At 35.7% G+C, this 22,278-nt stretch overlaps 2 protein-coding genes and 1 long non-coding RNA gene across 3 annotated transcripts; 1 reads left to right on the top strand and 2 right to left on the bottom strand.

The window, feature by feature from the left end:
* Window positions 1–6,184: 6,184 nt before the first annotated feature.
* LOC145117617 (uncharacterized) lies at window positions 6,185–7,568 on the top strand. The gene is made up of 3 exons (XM_079053920.1): window positions 6,185–6,238; window positions 6,445–7,087; window positions 7,174–7,568. The coding sequence occupies exons 1-3, from the start codon at window positions 6,185–6,187 to the stop codon at window positions 7,566–7,568; spliced, it is 1,092 nt and encodes a 363-aa protein (XP_078910046.1).
* A 6,937-nt stretch (window positions 7,569–14,505) lies between these two features.
* LOC145152337 (cell division control protein 48 homolog D-like) lies at window positions 14,506–18,155 on the bottom strand. The gene is made up of 6 exons (XM_079075402.1): window positions 18,002–18,155; window positions 17,696–17,861; window positions 16,937–17,165; window positions 15,487–16,829; window positions 15,052–15,411; window positions 14,506–14,959 (listed from the first exon to the last, which is right to left on the bottom strand). Exons 1-6 carry the CDS (start codon window positions 18,028–18,030, stop codon window positions 14,663–14,665), a joined length of 2,424 nt encoding a protein of 807 aa, XP_078931528.1. The 5' UTR covers window positions 18,031–18,155; the 3' UTR covers window positions 14,506–14,662.
* Window positions 18,156–21,181: 3,026 nt separating this feature from the next.
* LOC145105780 (uncharacterized) lies at window positions 21,182–21,909 on the bottom strand. The gene is made up of 5 exons (XR_013707408.1): window positions 21,827–21,909; window positions 21,673–21,750; window positions 21,514–21,582; window positions 21,358–21,435; window positions 21,182–21,265 (listed from the first exon to the last, which is right to left on the bottom strand). It is a non-coding gene; the product is annotated as an uncharacterized LOC145105780 (long non-coding RNA).
* Between the last annotated feature and the right edge of the window lie 369 nt (window positions 21,910–22,278).

The following is a 22,278-nucleotide window of genomic DNA, read 5'->3' as shown; positions in this document are numbered from 1 at the left end:
CTGATGGACGTAAGGGAGCAAAGAAAGTTGACATTTCTAATGGTGGTTGCGGCATCTGTAAAGGAGCAGAAAAGGTGGTTATGGTTGATTGTGGCGCTGGTGGAGGAGGTGGCGATATATGTGAAGGAGCAAAGAAAGTGGTTATGGCTGATGTTGGTGGTGTAAAGGGGCGGTTCGCGACGAAGGGTAGTGGTGATAATAACGAGGATGATGATAAAATCGGTGGTTGAAAGTTTGGAATTGGAGAGGATGGTTCCCATTGGAACGATGGATCGAAACGAGGTGAATCGTCCATTTTTATCCGAGAGAGAAAAAGTATAAGTTATGAACTCGGATGAAGTTTTTATAAATTTGTTTGGATGATTTTATCGATCGCACTAGTGATCTCAGGTACATTTTGTTTTTGTCATTTCGCATGCATGATGAAATCATGACTTGCAAACACATTACCTTTTTAAACTCTTAAGGCAGTATATGTATTAATTAATTAAAATTGAAATGAAATTGAAATTATGAGTTTTTATATTATAGTAGGGAAAAAAATTGGGAAAATACCGAAAATAGACAAACACATTACCTTTTTAAACTCTTAAGGCAGTATATGTATTAATTAATTAAAATTGAAATGAAATTGAAATTATGAGTTTTTATATTATAGTAGGGAAAAAAATTGGGAAAATACCGAAAATAGACAAAAAAATGGGGGTTAATTTCTAAATTTAGTCATAAAAAAAGGTTTTTCCGGATATAGATATACATTCCGCGGAGGACCCTCCGCGGACCTCCGCGGAACCATGAAATCTCCGCGTAGAGGGGGTAATTTCGTAATTTCAACCATATTTTTTGAGAAAAACGAAGGGGTCCTCTTTTGGTCCCCACTGGTCCCCATTCCTCTTCGTCACTCCGCATCGGGTCGCATTGGCTTTGATCGAAGACTTCAAATCCGGCGACGACTTCAACTCCGACGACGACTTCAACTTGAAACGACTTCAAATCCGGCGAAATCGAGTCGCAGAGCTCTTTTCGTCACCGATGGACCCCGAATTCCCCGATGTTATGGCCGACGGATACGGTTCCCGGGTATTTCTCACATTCTCATCTAATTATTAATGTCGAAATTGTCGAATATGATTCAAATTAGAGGAAAACCCATTTTGATTACATTGAATATGTATAAAGATTTAGGATTTCTAGGTTTAGAAATCACAGATACGTTTTTTGGGGATGATCCATTCCGCGGAGGGGGACGTCAGTCCGCAGAGGGTGCTCCGCGGAGTGATGGTTTTCTCCACGGAATGTTATAATCCAACAAACCATCAGTCCGCGGAGGCAAGAGGTCACTCCGCAGAGAGGCCTCCGCGGAATGACCTCTAGCCTCCGCGGAGCGATGGTTTTTGCACAATTTTTTATTTTTCTGCTTTTAAGTATGTTGCTATTTATTTCATAATGGAATAATATTTTTTTTTTTCAATTAGTAATGTTTTAAATGAAATAATATTTTTTATTTTTTTTGGTGTGTAGCACGAATATCTCAATCAAAAAGCGGATTTAACTTTGAAAGGCGTGGTGGGGACTATCATTAAAGATTATTTTCCGCGCCTAACACAATCACAACGAGTATTATTCGAAGCTTCCCCCTTTGGAATATTCTTAGGAATGCATATCCCACATGGTGATCCCTTACTTGTGCATATGATGATGTTGCACGAAGTAAGGTGTCAACAAATATTTGAAATGGGGAGGTTTATGTTTGATATAGAGGGGATCCAGTTGGGTTTTGGTGAAATTGAATATATTCTGATTTGTGGTTTAAAAGTTGGTCCTTATGTGGATTTACTCTATGACGAAAAGGGCCAGTCAAATTCAAAGCTCCGTGCTCGGTTGTTCCCAGATATTTCTGATGCACGTTTGCAGCTGAAAGATTTAGAAGACTTGATTATGTCCCCGAATTATTTGGCACTACAAGATGAAGATGTTGTGATGCTTATCTAGCTTGTTTTTATGTTGAAGGGTCTACACGGACGGGACGTTAAAACGTGCATTCCTGCAGCAGTATACAAGCTTGCTGATAATATAGATGATTGGAACAGGTTTTACATTTAAAACAGGCATTCCCGCAGTAGTATGCAATGCACTAATTATAATAAATAAATTGAAAATTGTAGGTTTGCATGGGGTGCGTATTTGTGCAAATATACTTCGCGTATGATGCGTGGAATGTTTAAGAAAATAGAAGAATTTAGAGAATTCAAGCAGGCCAATCCCGAATCGAAGAAAGTACACAAGTATATCGTTCCTGGTTTTATGCTTCCGTTTAAGGTTACTTTCTAATGCATTTAATAGTTATGATTGTTTAGTTTTTTATACTATAAAAATTTGAACTTCGTTTTGTATTATATAATAAGTTTGTATCATGACTTTTATAGTATAATAGAACGATACTTACATTTTTTTTTCATAGATATGAATTTTGGAGACGTTCCCAGAGGCAATCAAGTTTTATATACACACGCCGACAGAATTGTCACGGATGAGGGCGTGGAGAAGTAAAACACCGTTAAATTGGGTTCAATGTTGTCGAATAATGAACGTGTTTGTGGTATGGTTTTTATATTAACAATCATTTATATTTACAAATTTCAATGTATTTTCATGTTAAACTAATAATCTGATTTTTGCAGCCTAACAACCAACCTATTAATGTCGTGGCAAACCCGGAGGAGCTGATGTTGCCGTTTTATGTTCGTTATGTCAATTAGACTCTTAACCCTGTAGAGTCTCCCCCACGGCAACATAGTCCTGTCCGAAATAGTCCACCTCATGTTGCCTCGCCTGCTCGAAGAAGGATGTACAAGTCCGAAATAGAAACATCTTCGACTGATTCTGCCACAAATGCTTCTTCCTCGCAACATCTTGAAACAAGTTATATGTCAAACGACACATCAAGATTGGTAAAGAAGAAGAAGACGAGCACAAAGGCATTAGTGAAGCGTCTACTAGGCGTTGTGGCTGACTTAAGTTCTAAAGTAGACCGTGTATTACAGAAAAAAGATGAACCAGACACAAATGTTGAACCAGACAGAGGGTTTCAAGAGGAGGAAGAGATGATAAATGAAGAGGAGGAAGAAAAATATTACCATGATACACATTTTGACTATGATGATATCGGTACTCATGGTTTGGAGGGGGAATTTGGGCCTACACCTACGCATGTTGAGCAGTCATCGGACGTGGGTGAACATCACACAAAAGAAATGACTCCTATTGTTAGGCCGCAACGAAAGATGGGTGTTCCATGGTATCAGCGGACTCCGTTCACAGTGGTACAAAACTCATATTTTAAATTTGGTATATTTTTAAATATTACCGTATTGATAATTATTTAACATGTTAATTTTTTAGTTGCAATTCACACCAAAAGTGAAGAAAATCACCAAAGCAAAGAAAAAAAGTGGTGAAGAGTCCTGAAAAACCAAATGAAGACATTGTGAATGAAGAGAGTAATGATGTTTCAAATCATCTCCTGCTCGACAGTGTTGAAGCTGCCAGTACGTTGAGTTTTTGGAAAGACTGGAATACGATCTCTTCCAACCTAAACACTAAGCATAGGCTGCATATGCTCACATTGGATGTAGAGTTTTGGTCGAGGTTACTTGCAGTTACTGACGCTGGGTGGTTAATTTCTTCGGTAACATTCGTTAAATATAATTTTTAACTACATTTTTAGACGATAATTTATATAAAAAACTGTAACATTTTTATCTTAAAATGTACAGCATATTGCGATATGGAGTGCCTTGCTCATGGAAAGACAGCCGGCGAACGCAAGGTGGACGATATTCCCTCAAGAAATTAATTTGCAAAACGGAAAAACATATTTTCTTAGGAATATAGCAAATGGTGTCGGAGGCCATCCTAAATGGAAGGATGTGGATATGGTTAGTTAAGTTTATTAATTATTTATTTTATATAGGAAACGAATTAATGACTATTAAATTTGTTTTTGTTTGCAGGTTCTATTCCCCATAAACGTTCCTCATGCCCATTGGGTTTTGGCAGTGCTACATTTAGATATTTGGAAAGTACACATTTATGATTCAGCACGATCTATGAATTACTTCACAACGTACTTGACTGGTGGAGAATTCAAAAGTTTTGGGGATAGTATAATCGAAGAGCTAGATGCGATTGACTACCGGAAGGATTTCCCCGATGGACACAAAGACAACGCAGTTGTGGAGTTTATTGATATTGTAGACGCGCCACAACAAGAATATATTCTTAATAAAGGGCATTGTGGAGTATTCGTAAGCATGTATATGGAAATGATTGCTTCGGGGGTACCGGTGAAGAGTGATAAACAATGTAGAGATGCGGGATTTCTCTACAGAAATAGGATGACAAATATTATTTGAGATACTAAATAACTTGATGTGTGGAAGTTTGTATACATTATTATGAAATACTTTTTTTTAGTAGTTTTGTTTAATATAAACAACTTTTGTATCATATATTTTTTGAAACATAATTCACCAACATATATTACAAACATGTGAAATAACATAATAACATTACAGAAAACATTACAAATAAAAGATGAACGACTAACAAACATTACATAGAACATTACGAATAAAAGAGTCGTCTACATGAAAAAGGGTTTATTTCTAACCAGATTCCAAACGTCTGTATACTCGAACTCAGTTTCATCAAACTGGCACAGGTAATATCCGTTCACGTATTTAAGAAGTTTTTCATCATCAGCATCAGAGCATCGCATTTTCTCATAATTGTAGCATCGATTGTACCATGTGACTTTAGTCTTTAAATCCATCCATTTACTAACAATATCGGGTTTAGTCGTTCTTGTCCTTGTCCCACCTTATAGTTGAACAAAGCTACTAAGCGGGACCATTCATCACCAAGAAGGCAATTAAGGGGAGCCATTACCGGTAGACCCTCGTAAACGGTAATCCAATATCTTGTTAGGACCAACTCCTCTGTTGTCGTCCATGGAGATGTACCATTTGTTGGAGCAGACGCATTAGACAGATTAGCTGCATTTGAAGACGTTGGTACATTGGATGCCATTTTGTGAAATGATCCCTTACCTGTAATTCAGACGTATAGATACGTGCTTTACTATATATAAAAAGATAGGTAACGCGGATTGACAAGTCAGTAACGCGGACTGACCATTCGCTTTGCGGACTGACAAGTCAGTAGCGCGGACTGACCATTCGCTTTGCGGACTGACAAGTCAGTAACGCGGAATGACACGTCAGTAACGCGGAATGACAAGTCGCTTTGCGGACTGACAAGTCAGTAACGCGGAATGACAAGTCAGTAACGCGGACTAACCATTCGCTTTGCGGACTGACAAGTCAGTAACGCGGACTGACAAGTCAGTAACGCGGACTGACGAATAGCTCTCTGCGGAGTTGAAGGGTCTATATATTGTCATGGATGATCATTGGATATTTGCGGACTGTCATGTCTATATAAAACGACAAAAAATTATGTATCACTTCATCTAAGCTATTTTAGTTCATGTACTTTGTATGTTTTACATTGGGTTCAAACCCATGGACCACTAACGAGTATTTGCATCTAACTCGTGCATATATTAATGTCAAAGAGAACACCAGTTTGGAGGATAGAATGTTTTGGGTCCTATTAACGAATACCTTCAACACTGACGCTGAAACCACCATACAAAACCATCGCAGCACGCTTGATATAGCTGCAAAATGGTATGAATTGAAAACAGAAGTTGTGTTATTCAACGATCTTTATAATAAGATTGAAGACGATCGTGTGAATGATACTGAGGAAGACATCTTGGAGGCGGCTAAAGAAGAATACAAATCCATTAGCAACGGACATAGTTTCGAGTATGAAGCCCCTTGGAATCTTTTGAAAAATGTCCCGTTTTTTTAACTAGTATTGCGTTTTGTATTGTTCTTGTATTGCTTTATTTATATGTAATATGGTATTTATCCTTTATTTTTTGAAAAATAATTCACCAACAAATGTTACGAAACCATACATTCAAATAACATAATCTAACAAACAGGTTACACGGACTGACAAATAAGTTACGCATACTAACAAGTCATTTACGCGGACTAACAAGTAAGTTCTGCGGAATAATGTATACTAATTCCTTATAAATTGGACAACCATGACGAAAATTTACAAGGTGTCGAAAGTTGTGAAAATGAGTTCAGTCAATCAGGTATTAAGAAAAATTTTCTCCAGCCTACCGACTTTTTTCCATAATCTGCAAAGAACCAATCCTAACGTACATTACGAAAGATCAGTACAATCGTTTCCAAATTTGTTTCGTGGCATTGGGATGCGTGGTATGTAACCCCTTATAGTAAATAAATATTTAGTTATTTCAAGTTGTTATATGCCTAATATTCTTATGTTGACTTATAGATTCGTACGTTTCTCACGTCTATGATACCAATCATATTCGTTGGTCAAGTACCTCTAATTGGGGCGTATGTAAGATCCATGTACATTGCGGTTGCTTTAGATGGAAATCATGAACCCCTTCTCATAGCGTTTGCTTTGGGAACCATAAACCGTGACAATTCATGGTTATGGTTCATGAGAAGGCTTAAAGAATGTTTATGTGACAATACAAAAGTTGGTTTCATAAGCCATATGTCTAATTCTATAGACTTTGCAGTTCAAAGAGTCTACCCTGATTCATATCATGGCGATTGTTGTAAAAATATAGCCGAGAAAATACGCGCTTCCATCGAAAGCAATACAGTCGTAGATCCGTTGTTCTGGAAGACTTGTAAAGCGTATAATTTATCTCATTTTTATGCATGTTTGAACAACTTAAAAAATGAGGTTAATGGGAATGATCTTCATTGGCTTGACAATATTCCCATTGCAAAATGGGTACGGACTTGTTTTCCAAGAGTACGTTTCAATGTTAAATTCATTGACATTCCCGTTGTTGTCAATTGGTTTAAAAAAAACAAACATGAGTTTCCAATAACAACAATCATTGAAATGGTCCATGACTCGATGCAAGCAGTGTATCTTCAACGTGCTGCGTTTGGAGGTAATTATAAGTTATGACATCACTCAAATGGTGAATTGATATGTTATTATACGTTATGACATCATAATTTATGTTTTTTGATTCAGTTCATTTCACAGGGGATTTTCATGGTCTTCTAACCCCTTATGCACTTAAGGTGATTCATAAAAGATTTATCCACTCGGATGGTTGTAGGATTACGCATATTGTTGGCGACAGATATAAAGTGACTAAGTATTCAACAACCGAATCTATCCAATTAAACCGTGGTATTTGTAGTTGCGGTAAATGGCAAAAATGCGATATACCTTGTGAGCATGCTATAGCTTCACTACAAAGACTCGAAATTGCAGAAATCCAGCAAATGGTAAATTTAAAGTTAAGTACAACGGTGTATCGAAATGCTTATCAAACCGAGACGGTCAATCCTATTCCAACCCTTAGGCATTGGGAAATACCAGTTGAAAGTGTTGTGGTCTTACCTCCACGACAATTCAATTGAACTGTATTGTATGGATCACAATGAATATTAGTTTGTATTCAGTTCTATGTTAACCGTAGTTGTAATGGTCTGTTGGCGTTCTTTACTTTTTAATAAAAAATGTTTACCTTTATATAAATAATTGTATTCCCATAATTGTAATGTATGGATGACAACGACTAGACAAACAGCTCTGCGGACTGACAAACATTATTGCGGACTGACAAAAAGCTCTGCGGACTGACAACAGCTCTCTGCGGAATGGAAGGGACTATATATAGTCATGGATGGTCGTTGGATTTTTGGTATAGAGTTATAATTTTTTTTAAATTTAAAATGAGTTCATCTTCAACTTTGTATATTTGCTCGTGCAACGAAGTTGATTGTTTCTATTGTGATCCGATCGACCCTTTTCTTGCCCCATCACCAAATTCAAGAGAGCCGTATATATCGGAGGATACTTTGCAACAACTACAATAGGCTGAAGAACAAAAAAAAAAGATAAAGACTCATCTCGAGCTCTCACTGAACGTCGTGACCTCATTGCGGCGGAGTGCAAAGAGGTTGAAGAAAGGATGACGATTGCTAAAAAAATCAAAGATCATGAGGAATGGATAAAAAAACTAAGAAGAATATCAAACGGTCTGAAAAATGGCTTGCTGACAAGGATGCAGAAATGATAGAACTTGGTAGCCAAAAGGACCGTATGGAAGATAAAATAAGAATTAGGGACGACTACATAACAATGGAGAAAGAAAAGTATCCTTTGCAATTCCCTTAAGTTAATTATTGTTGTTGTACGTTTACTATATGTTTCTGGTTTGTTGAATGTATTATCTTCGAGTATTAGTTATTATTCTACTAGTAATTATGCACTAATATAATCATAATATTACCCATCATCTTTAAAATAAACACATCATTTCAAATACACAAATTAATGTCCTCTAAAACAAAACATAATTAATTATAAATACAACATCAATCATTCAAATCAAACGTTGAACAATAGTCTTCTCTCTGCGTCCCACTCGTCCAACGCGTCTCTTGTGTCCCGTGCGTCTCTAGCATCTCTTGAGTCCCTTCTGTCCCTTTCCCTTTCCCTTTTGTGTTACTACCTGATGTTGCACTACTTTTTGTAGCCTTTTTTTGTTTCTTTGGGACCAATGTCGGACAAGTCGCTGCATTATGTGTTGTACTATCACATCTACTACACCTTCTTACTATAGGTTCCTCACCTTGTGACGGGATACGATTTCTGTTTCTCGGTCTACCAGCTTGACGTGTATCCATTATCGGGGGTTTAACAACCATCATCTCAGCAGGAATCTCCCAATCACACGGTTCTGGAAGGGGGTAAACCGGCTCCTCATACGTACTTCGGTACGTTTCCATTTTGTAAGCATCTATAGCCAGATGTCCGAAGTTAGTTTTTTTCAAGTGCTTCAAGACCATTATGACATGACCACAAGGCAACCCAGTTCCTTCCCAATATTTGCATGTACAAGTCTCTTGCCTCATATCAACTATGCCACCATGTTTGAAATCATGCACTTGATATATTGCATCTGAAACACCAGCAACGGACCATCCTGTCGTACGCTCTTCATTTTTACTAACTACTTTTTCAGCCTACTCGGTTAGCACTGTTGAACGTTTCCCTGTAAAGAAGATATATATAATTAACTTATTATTCGACCTAATTAAAGTCCAAATTAAATTCATACCTCCTTCGATACGACGCTTGTTACACCATTCCTATGAAAGATGACGGAAGAACTCAAGAAGGGGTATTATAGACATCTTCCTTACATCTACAGATAAAGCATTCATGGACTCTGCACTGTTCGAGGTCATGTAATCGTACCTTTTCGACAACGAATATGCTCTAGTCCATTTAACACGGGGAATTTGACTTAGATACGCTGCTACTTGCGGCCTAGTAGAACTAAATCTATACCACAATTCTTCAAAAACATTTCTTTTGTAAGCTTTCACAAGCCTCCAAAACAACACTTTTGTTTTATCATTTTTCCCAAACCTATGTACTATGTTTCCTAGTAGATGAAAGCACACAAGCCATGATGAGCATGTGGGAAAAAAATTTCAATACTAACCCGAATTGCATCGGCCCTATCAGTTACAAAAGTCAACTCTTGACAATCACCAACACATTCATACAACTTTTCAAGAAACCATGTCCAAGTAAGACCACTCTCTTTTTTGCATATTCCGTGCGCAATGGGTAGTATCTGGTTGTTCCCATCCATAGCTACTGCATGCAATATGGTTCCCTTAAAATCACCCTTCAAATGGGCACCATCCATAATTATAACTTTACGACAAAAACGTTTGAACGCTCGTATTTGCAATATATTAAAATGGAACACATAAACACTCTGTAATTTGTTTAAAAAAATTATATATTAAATAACAACAAGTTTTTTGTATTTACCGTGCTCCCAATGGCATAAAAACAACACTCGAAACAATCTTCAGAATCTGTTTGAATATAGGCCACTGTACCGGGATTATGCCTCTTCAAATTGTGAAAATAAATAGGAAGTTTGGAAAAACATTCTTCAGAGGATCCCAACAACAATTCCATAGCATATTGTTTTGCACGCCAAGCTTGTTTGTAATCTACATTGATTTCCAGCAAAGCATTCAAATCTCTTGATATTTCATTAGGCCTCCAAACCTTGGAACGAGTTTTTCCCATAATCTCATGCAATAAAGTACCCATCACTTTTTTATTAGCATGCTTATGATTAGGGTGTATTTGTAATGACGAACATGTGTGCACGTTGTTGAAAGTCCTGATTTCAAATTCATCAGTGGGATCAAGGCGTTTTGCATATAAACGCCAACTACAGTTCTCAATTTCACAATATACCTCATAACGATATTTGTTAGAATGTTTGGTCTTAAACTGAAACTTTTCTCTGGTTGCTTTAAGACTCAAAGCAAATATTATTTGTTGTTTGTTATCATATGTTTGACGAACAAACATATCATCATTTGGACCTAAACTGTGAAATGGTCCGGGTTCAACAATAGGATTAGGACAATCAGGTATGGGAGGCATACCGTAAAATATGTTTGCAGCTTTTTTCCCGTGTGTGAACTCATCTTCTGACCATCCTTCATTTGACTCTTCACCGTCTGACAAAGTTTTGTAAGTCAGTCTTCCAAACTCATATAAATTTTTTTCTTCAACCGTATTCACTGCCACAGTTTCTTCTTCTGGACACTCTTCAACATTATCAGATACAACGTTTTCAAAATTGTATGGTACAACTTTCTCAACCGCTTCTGTCTGTTCGACCAATCCCTGAAACACCTCTAAATACAAATGCACAATCTCCTTCGTTTCAGAAATTACATTTCTGAGTTACTGAACATCTTCTTCGTCTAAAATATTCATAACATACCCATGAATAGGGTGTTGAAATGACAATGGTATATTACTATTGAACACATTAGCCTTACTTTTGACCAAATCAAACAATATTCGACGATCAAAATTTGGCGGAAGCAGCAAACCTAAGTTGTTAAACTTTGGTCTAACGTAGGTGTTAATCCCATTACTTATCTGCCAAAAACCCCCAGTACATAAAATAACAAAACTCATATTTTTTTTTGAAAATCAAAGGAAAAAGAACTGATCTATCGACCAAATGGAGCTAAAAAATTGAAAAAGAACGCTTTGTATCAAAAAAACCCTCTACAATTCCGTTCCAACAACCCATTTCGCGGAGACATTACTCTCTCCGCGGAGCTCCTCGTCATCATCTCCGCGAAGGAATTTATGACCTCCAAACAACTCACTCCGCGGAGGTGTTATTGTATCCGCAGAGGGCCTACGCGGAACAATCTTTTAAACGTTAAAAAATCAGACTTTCGGGTGGTCCGCGGAGATGACGTCATTCCGCAGAGGTCCGCGGAGGGTCCTCCGCGGAATGTATGTCTATAGCTGGAAAATTCTAGTTTTATGACTAAATTTAGAAATTGACCCCCATTTTTTGTCTATTTGCGGTATTTTCCCAAAAAAATTCTTCCAAATCAATTATTCATAGAAATCATATATCAATAAGTTTTCTAAGTTTTTAAAAATTTAATTATAGGCATGAAAAGTGGGTTCAAATCTGGACCGTTGAACCCGGACCCGGAAAACCCGGGAACCTGATTTGATTGATTATAAGACCTGAGAACCAGGCCAGTATATAGGAATCGGTTCCGGTTCGGTTCCGGGTATCGGATAGGGTAAAGTGGATATGGAACCGGTTGGGACCGAAAATTGAAAATTGGAACTGGATTCGTGTATTAGACCCGGAAAACCGGAAATGGAATCGGAAACCCTTAAATTTGACGTTTTTTTTTTTGCTCAAATTGTTCATTTAGTAAAGGTTTTCATATATAATGTTGTATTTAGCAAGAAAGTAATGTAACATGTTTTATCCACTAAGTTTAATCCGCTGCGTTTGATATGCTTGAACTTATGGAGCAAAAAAGAAAATACAACATTTTGGATTCATAATATAATTAATTATAGGACTTAATATAACTTATGTATTCAGATTGATACCAAGTCATATTCATTTTTTTGCATGTTTTGAAAAAATTAATGGTTATGGAACCGGTTTGAACTTAATATATGTTATGACGTCAAGACAATATGTGAAAAGTTTCATCTCTAAAATAAATGAATATATCCAAAAACAATTACTAAAAAGACATGATTAAAGTTCAAAGCCATTAACTCGGTTCGGTTCTCTATTTCACATCCGGTTCTAACACCCGGAATATCCGGTTTTTGTTCCTCTTTCAAATCCGGTTCTAAAACCCGGAATACCCGGACCCGTTGGGCTTATACCCGGAATCCGGATAAGGAAAAATATTTAGACCCAAAACCCGGACCGGTTTAACATATTCCGATTATATTGAATCTTGTTTTGGTCCGATTTTCCGGTTTTATATCTCATCCCTATTCTAAAGTATATAACATTTTTTTGTTATATATAATTGGATTCACAAATTTAATGATAAGTTATTCCGTTTGATTTTCTTTTTATTTTAGTAAATAAACAAAATACATATAAAGTTATAAATAAAGGTTTGGTTGATTATCGCACGGCCCAATTTTACATATGATTATGTTCACAATCTAGCAATCGACAATCCAGTTTGCAACAACTCACATTTTGAAAAATTAGGCTTAAAGTTAAAAATTGCATTTGGGCTAATGTAAATTTACAATAAACAAGAGCTTACGGTTTGTACCAATTCTAAACTTCCATTTGTATTAACCAGCAAAGCTCAAAAGAATTTTTGTTTTCTTGGTTTTCTGATTCCAGTAGACTCCACCTCGTGTTTATATTGCACTTTTCGCTCTACTTTTTTATTGTTATCTGAAATTAAACAACTAAGTATTTTACTATTCCTAATTTCTAAATCTGACGGCATCTCATTTTATATTCCGATTGTTGTCGTTGATTAACGAATGTAACACACGAACAAACATATTCTAAATGGCTGAAAAATGCTATGAGAGTCGCGATTCATTTAACTATTGTATTATCGTTTTTTTCTATTGTCTTTATAACATTTATCAAGTTATCGTCATATGAACAAATTTTGCTTATATATATATATATAGGGGATCATTTTTATTTTTTGCACTAGGCCTTCAAAATCAACGAGACGCCCGTGTTGATTATTTGTTAAATACATAGATTTATTTCAAACAAACATGTTTTTGCATTATACCTAACTTATAAACTAACTTATTTTTGAGTTTTTTTTATATTGTAATAATTAATAAACCAAACAACAAGAATGTACTTGACTGGTTCCGAATCGAGATGTGTCGGGTATTTTTTGACCAAATCTATGATCGAATACCAAACCATGTGTGTATCGGTTGTAGGACCACTTTGGCCTGAACGCCAAGCTACTTGCTAGGACAAGGAACACCGCCCCCTAGCACTCGTTAAGGGACTCGCCAAGGAAAGATCGCTACGGACATAGCGAGAGGAGAGAGAAGGAAAAGTCTGGTTGTGATTAGAGGAGATGTTTTTGTGTCTTAACCATTCAAACCTAAATTCATTTAATTTTCAAACCGAACTTCATTTATTAAAAACACGTTTTACCTCTAAAATTCAAAATTTCAAATTATAATTCAACCACTATAAACTAAACTACATTTTCAACATTTCACACACAAAATATCATTACCTCTCTCACAAATACTCTCAATTCACAAAAAAAAAAAAAAAAAAAAAAAAAAAAAAAAAAAAAACTTCAAACCTTCCACCTCCAAACCCTTAAATCACCAAACATTTCATCACTAAACCTTCCATCATCACCATGTTATCGACCATCATTTGATCAACCAATTGATTCACCCGCTAGTTTCTACCATCCTACTATGGCTCCACAAATGTTTCCATTCAATTATTACTCTTCTCAACCCATGCCATTTTACCAAAATCAACCCCAAACTAATATGCAATCCTAACCACGCTGCCTACTCGATGAGTCAACCGATTCTTCCGATGAAGGTCCCATTCAAGAGTCCAAAATCGAACCAAAAGGAAAAAGTAAAGGAAATGGGAAGGCTCTATGCAAAGGATTAGATTTTATTATTATTTTGTTATAGGTAGTAAATTATTAAACAATTGGTAGATCGTTATTTGTGAGTTCAATCTATGGTTTTGACCTAGAATTTGGTGTGTGGGTGAAAATTTCCTCGTTAGCTTTATAATAAATTGCCATGAAACATCATAGTTGGTGTTGTTTGATACTATTAGGATATTTAGTATCAAACTTGAAATGCATGGTTTGAGGTTTCTCATGTATGATAACGATAGTAGAAAGCATCATGTTATGTTGGTGAATTCATTCATTCCATCTTTTGGTAATATATAATATGTTATGTTGGTGAATTTTCCCTAGAAAACGTCTAATAAAACCATGCTCATAGAAACAAGGTAGGATTTAAGTTACATAAATACACATAAATAAATTCAAGAAACCAAGTGTATGTTTACGATTTCACCAGATAACGATAGTAGAAAGCATCATCCGTGTATGAGATTATTAACCAAACTCAACTAATTATAAAGATCATCATCATCAGCACCACCCGCCGCGGCACCAAAGGGGTCCGCAGCACCACCACCTGCCGCCGCAGCACCACCACTTGCCTCCGCAAACCTAAACTCCGACCCAAACCCTCTTGACTGCTGTAACGTCTGTGCAAACGCCTGATACTTTCTAATATCCGCATCACTCACACTCCTCCGCGCAAACTTCATCGACTCTTCAAAATGAGCCGCCTTTATCTCCGCCACCTCATCCTCCTCCATCGCCTCCGGATTCTCACTCCTCCTCTTCTCCCTCTCAATATCCTACAAAACCACACATTACATTAAATCTTAATTAATTAGCTAATTACCATTTTACCCCTCTTCTCATATCAAAAAAACTGTCTCTAACTTACTTTTTCAATGTTCTCACGAATGGCGTATTTGCACGCGCGTTGACAGATTTCGGTGATGTCAGCGCCACTGAAGCCTTGGGTGTACTTAGCAAGGGCATGAAGGTCGACATCCTTTGCAACGGGCGACTTTCGTAAAGCGGATTTGAAGATGGAATAGCGCGATTCTTCATCAGGGAGAGGAATGTAAATTAACTGGTCGAGTCGACCGGGTCTCAAAAGCGCCGGGTCGATTATATCTGGTCGGTTCGTCGCACCGATTATGAAAACCGTCTTTTTCGCCGACATCCCGTCCATTTCGGTCAACAGTTGGTTCAAAACCCGATCCGCTGCACCTCCCGCATCTCCTTGACTACTTCCTCTCTGAAAAAACAATAAACTTGTCAAATAGGAAAATGGCAAAAACGTAAATAGTAAGTAATTTGTTTGTTGTTAAACCTGGGTGGCAATGGAGTCGAGTTCATCGAAGAAGAGAACACAAGGGGCGGACCCACGCGCTTTATCGAATATCTCGCGTACATTCGCTTCACTTTCACCGAACCACATTGTGAGTAGTTCTGGTCCCTTGATGCTGATGAAGTTTGCTTGGCATTCGTTTGCAATGGCTTTCGCGAGAAGTGTTTTCCCACACCCTGGTGGGCCATAGAAGAGGACTCCCTTTGATGGTGACATTCCAAATTTTTCAAATTTCTCCGGGTGTTCAACCGGATATTGAACAGTCTCTTGGAGCTCACGTTTGACATTCTCAAGCCCTCCGATATCTTCCCAACTAACATTAGGCACTTCCACAACAGTCTCACGAAGAGCAGAAGGATTACTTGTCCCAAGTGCAGTTGCAAAGTGCTCATTCGTTACAGCCATGGAGTTCAAAATCTCCGCATCAATCGACTCGTCTTCCAAATCAATCACATCCATCTTCTCTCTAATACACTGAAGCGCAGCTTCAGTACACAAAGCCGCCAGGTCAGCACCCACATACCCATGTGTCTCTTTCGAAATCTTCTCCAAGTCAACATCTTCAGCCAATTTCATATTCTTGGTATGAATACGAAGAACTTCAAGTCTCCCAATCTCATCAGGGACACCAATGTCAATTTCCCGGTCAAACCTCCCGAATCTTCTCAACGCAGGGTCAATGCTATTAGGACGATTAGTAGCACCCATGACAATAACATGAGCACGCGATTTCAACCCGTCCATTAATGTCAACAACTGTGAAACAATCCTCCTTTCAACTTCACCGTGTGTCTTCTCACGCTTAGGGGCAATTGAGTCAATTTCATCGATGAAGATAATCGATGGAGCGTTCTTTTCAGCTTCTTCAAAAGCTTTCCTTAAATTACTCTCGCTTTCTCCCGCCAATTTCGACATGATTTCGGGCCCGTTGATGCAGAAAAAGAAAGCCCCGGTTTCGTTAGCAACTGCCCGAGCTATTAAAGTCTTCCCGGACCCGGGGGGCCCGTATAGTAAAATACCCTTTGGGGGTTTGACCCCGATTGACTTAAAAAGCTGTGGGTGTCTCAATGGAAGCTCAACTAGCTCACGGATTTGTGCCATTTGTTTGCGGACCCCACCGACATCATCATAACCGATTTCATCTAACCGATCTTCATCTTCTCTTCTCACGGGTTCACCTTCACAGAAGATTTCAGTATCGGGTGCTACTACACAATACTCTGGTGGATCGGTTTCTATGACTTTGAACTCTACACTTCTCATTCCTCCCCTTACAAGAAAGAAGTCACCCTTTCTCACTGGTCTATATGCCTCCATGAAGTAAGCTGCAAACAGTGTAAATTATATCATGTATGATGTGAGTTGGGTACATTGAATGGATTATGTTGTAAAGACTAAAGAAAGTTGTGTGATTTTGGATGAAGAAACTTACGTTTTAGATAAGCATCGAAGAGATTTCCTGTAACGCCTTCGATTGTGTCATCAATTGGAAGAATGTGAACACGTTTCCCGTATTTCACATCAGCACATTGATGAACTGAGACTACATCACCAAGTCTGACTCTGAGATTTGCTCTGACTACCTTATTCATCCTGATCTTTGGTTCTTCACAAGTGTCATCAGCAAGAGCTATACAGATTGTGTCTTTCCTTTTCTTTCCCTGTAGATGGAAACAGATAACTTAAGAATCTTGATATATATATAGCATACTAGTTTAATTATGTATAAAACTAGAATTATAAAGGAAACAATAGCAAGAACATGTTTCAAAATCATATATGCTTGTTAATATGGAACTTTAACACAGGATACCCATCTTTATGTGTACCAATGATTCAGGATACACCACTGGGCATATAAACGTAATCTAGCACTAGCAGTAATGAAATCGATCTTCCAAGTAATAAAGCGATCTAGTTTCACGAATCCAGAGAGATTTTACCAGGTTTTTAGTATCAATGGATGTTTAAACAACGGAATCAAGTAAATTTGGCATAGAATACTATGATCATATGATTAGATCGTGAAATCTCCTTGAAATTTAATTATAAGTTCGCAGACGGAAAACCTTCATTGAGAGACTAAATGCATAGTTACATACTAGTCTAAAACCCTAACTTAGCACAAAACGAAGATCAATTACGATACATTAGGCAAAACAACGATAACCATAAGTACGAAATAAACTACCTTGATCAAGATCGTGTCGCCTCTGAATAACTGAAGCTTTTCCATGGTCTCTGGATGTAAGGCAACAACAGAATTATCGTCGTTAATTGCTTCATCGACAACGAGTCTGTTAGCAGCCTTCTTCCGCTCCAGAATCGCCGTACTGAAGTCCCGCTTTGTCCCCTTACTACACACAACCACAATGAAAGTTAGAACTTGAGATCAATATCAAAATCGTCATCAAGAATGGGAAACAGCCATACTCTGGAACTCATATAGCATTATTGCCAGCATTAAATTAGAGATTTAGAGAAAACTGTGACTTACGCATCGGATGATTCTGCTTGATTACTCATGTTGTTGAAGAAGATTGGTTGATTGTAAATTCCGATTGACAGAATTGTGAATTTTTGGGATGTGTGAGGGTTTGGGTGGGGGGTACTTAAGCATATATGGTGAATTTGTGAAAGCGCAGGACTCCTTTCTTGTTAAGAAAGAAATGTTTTTTTTATTTATTTAATAACAATTTATAATTTTATTAACCGTATAAAAGGATGATTATGAGTCATGATACTTTTTACCATTTAAATTTAAAACTTTTCTTGCATTATCAACGTTATGATATTATGATAATTTAAATGTTTTAATAGGATTATAACATTTAGCAAATCTAGAATGTTCCGTATTTTGATGGGTAGCAAAATATAAAATCCGAAAATTAGAATCTCTAGAATGTTATATCTAGAATGTGCGATACGTCGACTGAAAATATTGCAAATATCAATTCAAAAAGAGTTTAGCTATGCGTTTTAATAATAACTACTTGGCCTTTAACTTCTTTTGCACAGCTTCTCTAGCCTTGTTTTGTTTGGTTGTGGGGATGGTAATAATATAAAAGATAAAATGGATAGTTAGGCTTGAGAGAGTGGCCACGTCACCTCTCTCTTGCCAAAACACTCCTACCCATTTTTACACCACCCCTAAGAGTGGTTAAGGGTCTAAAAGTGGGTAAATTTGATTTAGAAGGAAGGAGAATAAAAGGGTTTATATATATATATATATATATATATATATATATATATATATATATATATATATATATATATATATATATATATATATATATATATATATAGGGGATGGTAATAATATAAAAGATAAAATGGATAGTTAGGCTTGAGAGAGTGGCCACGTCACCTCTCTCTTGCCAAAACACTCCTACCCATTTTTACACCACCCCTAAGAGTCGTTAAGGGTCTAGAAGTGGGTAAATTTGATTTAGAAGGAAGGAGAATAAAAGGGTTTATATATATATATATATATATATATATATATATATATATATACTATCTTATAAAAAAAATCTTACATTTTCTAAAAATAGATTTGAATATAATAATATTATTTTTTTTAAGACGTGCAAACATTTTAAGACGTGCAAACCCTATTGAATTAATTGTGTATATATATATATATATATATATATATATATATATATATATATATATATATATATATTGAATTGTTTGCTGATATTTGTTATATCAAATAGTACATTGAGAATAGGGATCGAATAAAAAAAGCAGTGAAAATGAGAAAGGTGTCCATGTCCTCTTCATGCACTCCACTAAAAGACAATTTTTTCATCAAAATTCAAAACCAAGAAAATATGCACACATATCATATCTTAATGAAAAAACAACCCTTTAATGTCAAATCCAAATTTGATATTTAACCTAACTCACAACTATAGAGGCTTTTAATTCCATCTATCTAGCCCGGAAATAATTGAATGGGTAAAACATTATAGATGTTGCTTCCATAATATCTTCCATTACCACAAATTCACTATCTGGTAAAAACAGAAGATAGTAATAGTTAAAGGTAGGTCTTGCAGTTCATCTGCCATAAACAATTGATTAGACCAAAAATTAGATAACCACTCCACTAAATACAACACCAAAAGTCGGTAACGAAGAAAATAGATCTGCAATACAAAAGTATTAGTGAAGTCTAACGAACAATTAAAGATGATGGAGTTTATACAACAAATGTGGTGTATAAAGAAGTGTTGCACGATTAATAATGTATAACCAGTCATGTGCTATTACACATTTTCATATTTGATGTATTTTTATATACACACAATTGATACATCAAATAACTGATAAAGAGAAACCGGTCAAGGTGGCACAAAATATGAAATGTTTAAGCCGTTCAAACAACATTAATGTACTATTTTATATAACAAATATCAGCAAACAATTCAAATATATATATATATATATATATATATATATATACAATTAATTCAATAGGGTTTAAAAAAATTACCTGTTTCTCTAGTTCCTCTAATACATCTTCAAAAAGATCTTTTGGGGTGGCACCTGAGTTTGATGACACTGCTAAATATGCAGGTAATTCTTTTACCTATAACACAACATTAATCTTAATGTCTTTTTTTATTTAAAAAAAAAAGATAAAAACTTTATTGACTTACTTTATTGCAATATTCACGTCAGTGAGATTTTGAAGTCAGCATTCCAGAAGCAATATGCCATTCCATCAACTTGCGAAATCCATCACCATTTTTTCGCTCTGTTTTTCTTATTTCTTCCTGTATATATATAAAAAAAATAATCACAAAAAAAAATTAAGGATTATTATTCATTAGTGAAATTTAATTTTATACCATTCGTAGTTTCCTTTGCTCTTCCTCATCCTTCTCTAAATCATGTATATATTCCTGAAACATAACGAATAATGTAATAAAATGAAATGATTCTTTTTTTATATTAAAAAAAAAGTTTAAAAGAAATATTTGAAAATTTTCTAAGTGATTGACTTTTTCAAGGCGCAAACAACTTTCATCAGCTTCTAAATGATCTTGCACTTTTCTCTATTGACTACTTGCCTAAATATATAAATTTAAATTTTAAATAAAAAAAGGAATAAATTAAAAAAAGAAAATATATTTTTTAAATACCGTAAGAAAGTCACAAGATTTCAGAAATTCAATGTATTCCTTTTTGTTTTTCTTGTACTCCTCTAAATCCTTAGACTTTTCCTGAGAATAAATTTTAATTTTTCATGTCATATGCATATTTAACATACATATATACAATTATATAATATAAATAAATAACGAAGAATCAAAGAATTTTTGACCAATTGACCTTTTTCTCAAGTTCCATTATATGATCCTCAAATAACTCCTCACGCTCTTTCAATCTTTCAACAGCTTTGAAACGATCATCATCCTCAAAGATTGCAATTGCTTTGCTACATCAAAGTTTCAATCAAAAGTTAATAATAATAATAATAATAATAATAATAATAATAATAATAATTGTTTATAATGAATATTATATCATTTAACATTTACCTCCATTTAGTGGTATAAGTAATCTCTTTAGTTTCCTGTGAATAATTTCATAAAAACAAGAATAAAATAATTTCATAGATAGAAACAAAACAAGACAGACAATGATATAGTTGACTTACATCTAACATTTTTTAAAACTCCTCACGTGCCTTTTTCTGTTTATTCCTCCTCTCTTCTGCTTCATGTTTTTTCTTTTGTCCAAAAAACTGAAACATTAAATCAAAAATATATATTAGACAAGTTTTAGTTTTACTTTACCAATTAAAAATGGCAAACATTATTTTAAAATTAAAATCACCTCATTGAAAGCCTGCTTTCGTTCTGAAAGTGATCTAAGAGCACTATATCTTCTGTCATTTATAATTACTCTCATTGCCTAATACAACAACTAAAAATGTTTAAAAAAAACATCTGAAACACAAAATCTAATTTTTAACAAGCAGTCAACAAATACCTGATCCCATGTCCAATCAGAAGCTACATTTGCATTTTCCAAAAGAGCCTTGAATGCATTCTTTCCTTCCTGAAACAAAAATGTAAGACACATATAACAAATAAACATATGACTAATATTTTTGAGTAAAAGTAAACAAATAAATAATTAATTAAATACCTGTTTGGTTTCATAAACTTGAGTTTCTTGATCAACTGTTTTTTATTCTAAGTTAGTTACACTGCTCTTTTCAGGTTCCTGTAAATCATAAAAAAAACTATATCGAACAAAATACTCATAACTAACAACAATTGTAAAAAATAAAAAAAGTTACCTCTAAGTTACCAATAGGAGTTCCATTTTCAGCATCTTTCACTGAAACATCCTCAGTGTTATTATACAATGATGTGGCAACATCCTCAGTGTTATTAGGGTTCAATGTGTGTTGTTGGGGGTAGCGGTGATCGTGAATGGTGGTGGCGAGGACAATGAATGATGTGCAGGTGCCGATGGTAGGATGCGGCTGACCCTAACATCTGTTGCTTAAAATCAAAACAGGAAATCAGAAAGAGAAAAAAAAGGAAAAGACTCAAACTGCTCGAAAAAAGAAGAGATAGAGAAAATGGGGTTTACCTAAAATCAAGTATATTCTGAATAATTTAGAGGGAAGATGCAAATTGAGGAAGTCGTCGTCGGGTGGAGATAAGGAGGAGGGGTGGTGACGATGATTGCTAGGGTCTAACTGGAAGCAAATCACTCTAACTATCATCCTTATAACATTTCAAT

Source organism: Lactuca virosa, chromosome 1 (genome assembly GCF_052849685.1).
Source record: "Lactuca virosa cultivar CGN04683 chromosome 1, Lactuca_virosa_CGN04683_v6, whole genome shotgun sequence".
Classification (NCBI taxonomy): domain Eukaryota; kingdom Viridiplantae; phylum Streptophyta; class Magnoliopsida; order Asterales; family Asteraceae; genus Lactuca; species Lactuca virosa.
Note: the sequence above shows the minus strand (reverse complement) of the source record. Positions and strands in the feature narration are given on the sequence as shown.

Bases quoted from the DNA above. Each gene is read 5' to 3' on its own strand.
- LOC145152337 (XM_079075402.1), bottom strand. From the start codon at position 18,030: ATGAGTAATCAAGCAGAATCATCCGATGC. The intron at 17,862-18,001 runs GTAAGTCACAGT...GGTTGTGTGTAG, and splicing joins CAAGCAGAATCATCCGATGC to TAAGGGGACAAAGCGGGACT. The intron at 17,166-17,695 runs GTAGTTTATTTC...TTCCATCTACAG, and splicing joins GCGACACGATCTTGATCAAG to GGAAAGAAAAGGAAAGACAC.
- LOC145117617 (XM_079053920.1), top strand. From the start codon at position 6,185: ATGACGAAAATTTACAAGGTGTCGAAAGTTGTGAAAATGAGTTCAGTC. The intron at 6,239-6,444 runs GTATTAAGAAAA...GTTGACTTATAG, and splicing joins AAATGAGTTCAGTCAATCAG to ATTCGTACGTTTCTCACGTC. The intron at 7,088-7,173 runs GTAATTATAAGT...TTTTTGATTCAG, and splicing joins TCAACGTGCTGCGTTTGGAG to TTCATTTCACAGGGGATTTT.